We start from the raw sequence: 8,977 nt of genomic DNA on the forward strand, positions 1-8,977 counted from the left end.
TCTTAATTAAAAAAAAATAAAACACAATAAAAAGTCGAATTTATTGTTATTTAAAATGTTATTATTTTAAAAAGTCAAACAATAATTTATTTTGCAAAAACATAAATAATTTAACGTTAATTACTGGCGCCATCTATTGTTTAAAAATCGAAATCGCAATGTCATTTTAAAACTCATTAAAGAGGTTATGTTGGTTGAGGTTATGTTATAAAACGTGGTGTTTATTTCGAAAAAATGGCTAAATTGGGTTCTTATTTCGGTTTGTGCCCTTTAGTGGATCAACACAACTTGCTAGGAATTTCCGAAGCGTCCGAAAATGGGCACATTATTGTTGCATTATGTAAAAATATAGTTGCAAAATACAGGGTGAGTCAAAAACTAAATTTAATTTACAATTTTGCTCATAAAATCCATTTTTTTTGTAGGTTTCAGATCAAAAACAAATACAAAGTTGGCGAACTAAAGATAAATTAAGTTCACCGGTTATATTTAATAAAACTGATAAAAAATACGTTGGAACTTTCAATTCGGTGAATATAAAGATTTGGAGCGATGATGATGAGCATTTAGATAAATTAAAAAAATACAAAGTAATTAATAATTTTGGAAAAATTTAAGAATCATCATGTGGCTTAAAAATCAATGATAATGAATGTTTAGCTGCACATCTCTCAAGACTGCTAAACCTGCATGATTCCAGTTCTAAGTATAGTGTTAGTTCTACATAGTAACAGTGCTAGTGTAAAACTAAAACTAACACTAGACCTAGAATTAGAAAGTATTTTGTTTAGCCATGTTTAGGAAACCCATTGGCTAGACCAGAGTATTATTGCTTATTATCTCCATAAAACATTGAGAAAAATGTTGAGAGATTATCATAAACTTCTACAAATTCTGCAAGTTGATTGAAAAAGATGCAGCTCATATTAGGTACTGATTCCAGAAAGTTTAGAATCAGTTCTAAGTATTTAGAAAACATTGAGGTTGGACTTTATTCTATTGTCATATTTACAATAGATTCTGAAAGAGTTTGGTGTTATTCCAAGCTGCGTTTTTAAACTTTTTGAATTATTACATCTTTTGGCAAATACTAAAACTTATCAGACTCAGTTTTGAGTGTTCACATAAAATTATACAAGTTGCAGGAAAAGATGTAGTACATTTTAGGATGTGGTAACTGTTTGCAGAAAGTTCAGAATCAATATTAAGTGCTTAGACAATGTTGAGGTTGGTGTTATTGAAAGCTGCGTTTTGAACCAAATTTAGCTTATGATTGCTTTGTTGATTAAAGAAAAATATAGATTTTATGTAAAGATTACAAGGTAAAGAAAACAATAATAACTATTATCCCTGAATAAACATAGAATAGAAGTTTTCCACTGAAGCAGTATACTTAAATTGTTACCACTTGTATGTGGTTTTTCAATCAACTCATTGGTGCAGTCTAGGTCGGTGTAATTTGTCTTATTCTTTGGGCTCATTGAATTAGATGCTGATCATTTCAGAAAAACTTGGAATATCCAGTTTTTTATTTGTTTCTTCACTATGGCGTCACTTAAGTTGGCATGCAATAATCTTTTTATTTCTGGAAGCATCACATTATATAGTTTTGGTGCAACGTAATTTAGGCTATGCTCTCATATTGTTTTATTACATTTTGGAAGTTTTGCAGTTATGTTCCTGTTTCTTGTGTCATAGGAAGGTCTATTTGATTCATTAAGTGACTATGTGTGTGTACATACATCAACACTTTCTGACTATATATTTGCCTTGTGTTTAGTACCTGGCTTATGTTATAATAGGTAACTCATTTGAAAGTGATGTTATATTTTTGTTGTACATTATTCTTAATATCCATTTCTGTAGTTTATTAATTTTCTCCAAATGAGTATCGTTGGCTCCTCCTCAACCCAAAACGACGTATTACGTAAGAGATTGCACAAGGGGAGTAGTAAACAATTTTCAGTCCTCTGATTTTCTTTACAATGGTTTCAATCTGTAAATTCCAACATAGATGTTGATCAATAATTATGCCTATATATTTTATTGATGATGCTTGTGGAATATTGATTGAGATAGGATTGGCTTTCTTTCCAGTGAATATTTCCAAACTCCAAACCCATTTCATTTGCATTATTATATGTTTTGGCAAACACCAAAACTTATCAGAATCAGTTATAAGCGTTTACATAAAATTGATTCCGGAAAGTTCAAAATCCGCGAATCTGGGTTGGTCATCATAGATAGGATTAAGATAAAATATCTCTTTCCAAGACAAAAAAAATCTGTTGTAGTTCAATAATATTATATACATTTTATTATCTAACGCTAAATACATTTAATAATAATAATAATAGTACTTTATTGACCGCAACAACCAACATAAAAAAGTTAAACAATAATATAAAGAAAAAAAAATAAATAAATGAAAAATTCGTTCTATATGTGAAACTAATTACAATCTGCGGCCAATAGGCGGATTCAGATTGGCATCCATCGCGATGGAAGCCATCTGTTCAACTCAACCTAGAGTTGAGAACGACTAATAATTACATATTCAATTGTTTTCCGCAATTAAATTAATCAATTCAAATGATTCCCTATATAACCAATAAATAGATAACAACCCAATGTCAGAGCACTGAGGCAGCATAAGGATTATGTTGACCTATCTGAAGCCGAAACAAGGTGTTACGCAAGTTAACTTTAAAAACGGATAGACTTTTATTTTTAAATTCAGGAGGACAGGAATTATACTCCTTGGCCACATTATATGAAAAAGAGCGCCTAAAAAGAGCTTTCCTGTGAGCAGGAACGGCGATAGTATTTTTGTGTCTAAGATTCAAGTTATGAACATCGGTCCTATAGGTGATTTTATTATATAAGTAAGGTGGAGTCCCCGTAGTAATTAACTTGTGCACAAGACACAAGAACTGATGTTTGAATTTGTTTCTGATATTTAACCATTTTGCAGTAACCAATGTGTGACTAATATTTTCACGCTTACGAACGCCATACATAAAACGAAGACAGCTATTTTGAACCCTTTGAATACGATGAAGTTCATACCCAGTTAAACATGGACCATACATGGCAGCACAATGCACAAAATTTGACAGAACAAGTGTTTCGCACAAACGTTTCTTTGTAATTATATTTAAAATGTGTCGGTGTTGATAGAGGCATCTAAGAACACCATATGCCTTTTTCACGCAAGCAGTGACATGACTGCTGAATCGCAGATTGCTGTCGACAAGCACACCCAGATTTTTTGACTCAGGGTACACTACCAGCCTCTCTCCACCCAAAAATATACCGACACTATCAGAGTCCAAGTTACCAAAGATGACTACCTTAGATTTAGTGGCATTGAGAGTTAGTGCCATCTTGTGCGAGCAATCTAAAATAGCGTTCAGATCTACATTTATTTTTAAGCAAGCAGAAGCGAGGTGTTCCTTTGGAAAGGTTATGTAAATTTGGGTATCATCTGCGTACATGTGTATCGACGAATATTGAATGCACTTAGGCAATTGGGATGTATACAAGGAAAACAATAGAGGAGCCAGAATAGACCCCTGTGGCACTCCCACTCTCACAGGCAGTGATGATGAAGATACATTGTTCAATTTTACTATCTGAGCACGATTGGATAGGAAACTTTCCAAAAGCAAAACCGCTGAGTCGGACAGACCAACATAGCGCAGAAGAGCTAAAAGCATTGAATGGTTAACCTTATCAAAGGCCTTACTGTAGTCCAGCAGTACAAGTATCCCACATAGACCGCCATCACGAGCTCTAATAATATCGTCTGTTACCTTTAATAGAGCCGTTGTACAGCTATGGTTAGGTCGAAAACCAGACTGAGAGGTGGGCAAGATGTTATGATCACTAATAACTAGAAACTAGAACTAACACTAGACCTAGAACTAGAAAATATCGGGTTTAGCCGTGCGTCTGTAGACGAACGATAGTTTTTCCAACAAAAAAAATCAATTAATATTTTTCACAAAATAATGTTAAGTCAAAAGGAAGATTTCGTCAAAATCTAAATGAAATAGGAACCCCGTTGGCTAGACCAGAGTATTATTGGTTATTATCTCCGTAAAACATTGAAGAAAATGTTGAGAGATTAGCATAAATTTCTACAAATTCTGCAAGTGGGTTGAAAAAGATGCAGCACATATTAGGTAACTGATTCCAGAATGTTCAGAATCGGTTCTAAGTATTTAGACAACTTTAAGGTTGGACTTTATTCTATTGTCATACTTATATTATCATACAATAGATTCTAAATGGTTCTGGTATTATTCAAAGCTGCGTTTTGAAACTTTCAAAACCTATTCCATTTGCATTATTACATCTTTTGGTAATATATATATATATATTAAACCTTATCAGACTCAGTTTCTCACAGTTTTGAATGTAGTAACTGTTTCCAGAAAGTTCAGAATCAATTCTAAGTGCTTAGACATTGTTGAGGTTGGTGTCATTGAAAGCTACGGTTTGAAACAAATTTAGCTTTTGATTGGATCGGCTTTCTTTTCAAAAATTTTGAATCCGCGAATCTGGGTTGGTCATCATTCATTATAGATAGGATTAACATAAAATACCTCTTTCCAAGAGAAAAAAAAATCTGTTGTTGTAGCAATATTGGCAATATTGTGTCCTTTGCCTTGGAACTTCAAATTTAATTCGTTCAAGTGTTGTGTCGTATCAGTTAAAAATGCAAGATCAGCCAGAAATAAAGGATCTTGCATACAATTTTGCAGCTCAGAAGTGTCTGATTTTATTTCATTTTTTAGAAATAAAGGTATTTTTTTCGTAAAGCAAAAAAACGTTCAAGGCAGTGCGCCCAGCACTAAGCCATCATATTTTGGAATGTAATAACAAATCTCCATAGGTTACATCAATTTCACCTAAAAAATGTCGAAATTTTCCATGAGTCAAAGCTTTGTTTTCGCCTCTAATGAGATTTGTTATTCTAACAACTTTCATGGCATTCGTTTGGCGCATAGATTTTTCACACAAGGCTTCCTGGTGTATGATGCGGTGAATCAACGAGCAATTAATGCCATTTTCTTTCAGAAGTCCCGCGAATCCTGTCACTTTTCCCGTCATAGCTTTTGCTCCATCAGTTACAATGCAAGAACATTTTTAAAATCTTCCGTAGTCTATTACAGTTTTATTGAGAGCTATAAAGATATCAGCGCTTTGAATTGTTCCGTGTAACGGTATCAAATTTAACATTTCCTCCGTAATAGTAAAATCTTTTGAAATGCAACGAATAAATATTAATAATTGACTGATATGTCTGGTCGGTTTACATATTGGCCCATATCATCTACTCGTCGCGCCACTGTTTGGTGAGATAATGCTACAGATTCAAACTTTTCCGCCAACTTTGGCTGCATGAAGCGTTGAGCCATTGACTGCGCATTTTTTCATTAAAATTCCATCACTGAATGTTTTTTTTTGCTTTGGCTAATAGTAAAGAAACTTCATAAAACGCAGCCAAACTTTGTTCATTATCTGAATTTATTTTTGAAAATACGACGAATCGATGACATCACAAAAAGTGACGTCACGTCGAAATTAGAATGATTTTTCGGAAAGTTTTACACTTTTCCACACTTTTTTTATTTGTAACGACTTACTTGAGTGATTTCCCGTCGATTAAAAAATTGATGATTCTTGAATTATACCATAATTTTAATTATTTAATATTATTATAATAGGATTTCTTTTTAGTTTAATGAACCAATTCATACGTTATTAAGCATTGGGGAAGAATCGTTCATTATTTTTAAGAACGGAAACATCTTTCCCTTAACACAATGCATTAATGAACGTAAACAATTAAAATTTGAAAAGATTTTTAAGGAGAACGAAGAAATCGTGGATGTTTTACAAATACAAAGAGAAAATGAAGTTTTCTTCGGATTAATTGTCAATAATGATAATAAAAAAATTCTTTATTTAATGGTTATTTCGAACGGAGTTCAACATCTTTTAAAACAGATTGAATTAAAACGAGATAATGTTGAGTTATCGGGATACACTTTGTGTCGTTTGCATGATAAATCCATAAATTTCTTATCGTTTTGTAAGAAACAAATTTTATTAAAAAATTAAACTAAAATTAATTTCTTTTAGGGTCCGACAACAAACTTTATTCATTACAAATTAATAATAACAAAAAAGAAAGTTGTAATCTCAGTGATATCTTTGCAACAATTGAATCGATTTCTTCGTCTCACTTTGCAGCTTTAACGCCGATAAGTAACGATAACATAGCGATTTATGGGGCTGATCGAAACCAAGAAGGAGCGAAATTAATTATTTACAACACTCAGTATAAAGTGGGTCAATCGATGTTGTCATTTAAATTGTTTTCGAAAGCCAAAAAAATTTGGTGTATTGAAAACTATTTGTTTATGTGTTCAGGCCAACATTTAGCAGTTGTTCCTTTCTTTATAAACACGGAGCATTTATCCGCGTTAGTCGGAAGTCACAAGATTGATTTAACCGATACCGATCTCCAACAAAGCGTCATAATTACAAATTTAGAAAACGAAAAGGAAGTTCAAGTTAATTATAAAATTCCTAAGAGGATTAAAAAGAAAGTTAAAGAATTATTCGTTCAAGGACTTTCCGAAGTTGACATTTCAAATCATCTAATTCCTTTGTATATGGAAAACGACGAAATTGAATGTTTAAAGGAATGTTTAGGTTACTTCAAAGATTTAAGCGAAAAATGTCTTGTTACCTTATTAATTTATTTTATTCAAAAAGAACTAAAAGAAAAAAATGAATTTAATAATTCACCTAATTTTAAATTAATTGATATCATTTTATCAACTCCAATTAGTGAAGTTTTAATTATGCCGTATTTAAAACGAGAATTTGACATCGCAACAACTTTATATCTCATCCAATATATTTCTCATTTACTATCTCAAGATGGACACAACTTGCCGAAATTGGACGAAATGGAAACCGAAAAAAGATTAATTGAATGGGGAAGCATGTTGTTAGATGCAAATTATCAAAAATTTCTTTTAACTGAAGACCCAAATGTTAAAATCGTATTGAGCGATTTCAACGAAATCGTTAAAGATTACTCGGAAAATCTTAAAACGATTCGAAGTGTGGTTCCTTTATGTGAAAATATCGTTAAGAAACGTATTCCAAGTTGTATAAATCAACCAAATTTGATGTATTGTATAAAAGAAATAAAGTTGAGTTAAGGAATTAATTTTTTTTTGATTTTATTTAAACCATCTCAATGTACATTAAAACATGTTACTTCATTGTTGAATTCATATTTACATTAATAAGACGGCTTCAAAGCTCTTATTAAAGCTTTATATAATATAGTATTCCACATCGAGATCGGTTTTTATGACAGTCATAAATAAAAGCCGGGGTGATTTTTGCCCGCTCGAGTACCTGAAAAGATTTATGACAGACAAGGACAGGATCGAACTTTTTTTAAACTAAAATTTTATTAAAAACCAAAGTTTAATTATAACAACTATAATTTAATTATAAAAACTAGTATAAAAGTCAATACTAGTTTAAATACTAGCTAAAGTTTAATTAATTGTCGTCACTATCACAGCTATCATCATTTTCAAAGCTGCTTTTATCGGAACTCTCATTTTCGATATCTATAATAAATCGTTGAATATTTGGCGATACATAAGAATTTTCTACGTATTTTACGTGTTTTATGCAGTTCCTGCTGCGTATGCTGCGTCTGCTGGTATGTTGTCAACCTCTTGACGAATTAAATCCACCACTTTGGCGCTTAAGGTTGGAGCTGAATTATGTTTTCTAATACAGGATGCGGCAAAACTCCCTCCCTAATTGGAAGGTTGAATAAATATGTATTTCGCTTTATATTGCTAGATTAATTCTATGGGGTTCAAAATACAATGGTAAGGTGCCATCGATTACGTATTCGATTGGAATGTCAACTTAACTTCTTTCCTAATTTGTTCAAAAAATTTCATTTTTTTAGCCGGGGAGTTTCGGTAATATGAGCTCGTCCGTTCAGTGATTTGTAGTTAAATCCAGTTGTTCGAAGATATAGTCGAAAATGCTCTTCAGAATAAGGTATTTCTACTTCCGTTGTAAGTATCCGGAATTCTTTAAAAAAGCTGAGAAGCTTTAGTGGGTCGATCGCTTGCAGATTCTCTATTCTCCAATTGCGCAATTGTCAATTCACTGGTAACTTTACACGCAGCAGAACAATTTTTTTTCTTGTAATTTAACGTAAACGTTAACAACAATCCTTTTATTGTCTTCGGAATAAGACTGTCTTGGCGAAGTATTCGTAGATGGTGACGCGTTTACCCACGGACGAAACATTTTCTTTTCTCACACGGCGTTTAACAAAATACTCATCGACAATTTCCCCTGTCCTCTTTTATAAGTAGTTTCCATAAGCTATTTCAAAGTGTTTCTTACAAAAAATATTACTTTTAGGAATCTCTAAATAATAGAATAACAAAATTTTAAAGAATCTAATTATCCTCCGCCCTCTTTTGTAATTATTATGCCTTCTCAAAACATTTCTTTGAAAATGTACTTAATATCAGAAGCACAACAAATAAGAGAATAATGAGTATTCATATCACCCTATCATTTTTCTACTATTTGCAAATAAAGTGTGTTCCTTAACACTCCAATAGTCGCATGTTATCTAAGAGATGACGTAGACAGTCTGCCTGAACTAACCTGTTAATACTTTTGCACCATAGAAAAATATATATATATTTTGCATACATTAAAAAGTCATCTAAGAGATGACATGCGCCCACTCTGCGTGAGAAATCCCAGCATTCTACAATGGGAAACTATCTGTTGCAACCCCGTTTTTGTTCGTTTTACAACTACAGTAGGAAAGTGACAGTCATAAAAATCGATCGCCATGTAGAAGACTATATCAGAGTGCATTTAGTTTTCAGATAAC

At 32.3% G+C, this 8,977-nt stretch overlaps 1 protein-coding gene across 1 annotated transcript; it reads left to right on the forward strand.

Moving 5' to 3' along the window:
- The first annotated feature begins 133 nt into the window (after positions 1-133).
- On the forward strand, positions 134-7,255 carry LOC111422478 (nucleolar protein 11). The gene is made up of 4 exons (XM_071201277.1): positions 134-366; positions 426-590; positions 5,749-6,103; positions 6,154-7,255. Exons 1-4 carry the CDS (start codon positions 235-237, stop codon positions 7,245-7,247), a joined length of 1,746 nt encoding a protein of 581 aa, XP_071057378.1. The 5' UTR covers positions 134-234; the 3' UTR covers positions 7,248-7,255.
- The last annotated feature ends 1,722 nt before the right edge of the window (positions 7,256-8,977 follow it).

Source organism: Onthophagus taurus, chromosome 1 (assembly GCF_036711975.1).
Source record: "Onthophagus taurus isolate NC chromosome 1, IU_Otau_3.0, whole genome shotgun sequence".
Lineage (NCBI taxonomy): Eukaryota > Metazoa > Arthropoda > Insecta > Coleoptera > Scarabaeidae > Onthophagus > Onthophagus taurus.

Bases quoted from the DNA above. Each gene is read 5' to 3' on its own strand.
- LOC111422478 (XM_071201277.1), top strand. From the start codon at position 235: ATGGCTAAATTGGGTTCTTATTTCGGTTTGTGCCCTTTAGTGGATCAA. The intron at 367-425 runs GTGAGTCAAAAA...TTTTTTTTGTAG, and splicing joins ATATAGTTGCAAAATACAGG to GTTTCAGATCAAAAACAAAT. The intron at 6,104-6,153 runs GTAAGAAACAAA...AATTTCTTTTAG, and splicing joins CATAAATTTCTTATCGTTTT to GGTCCGACAACAAACTTTAT.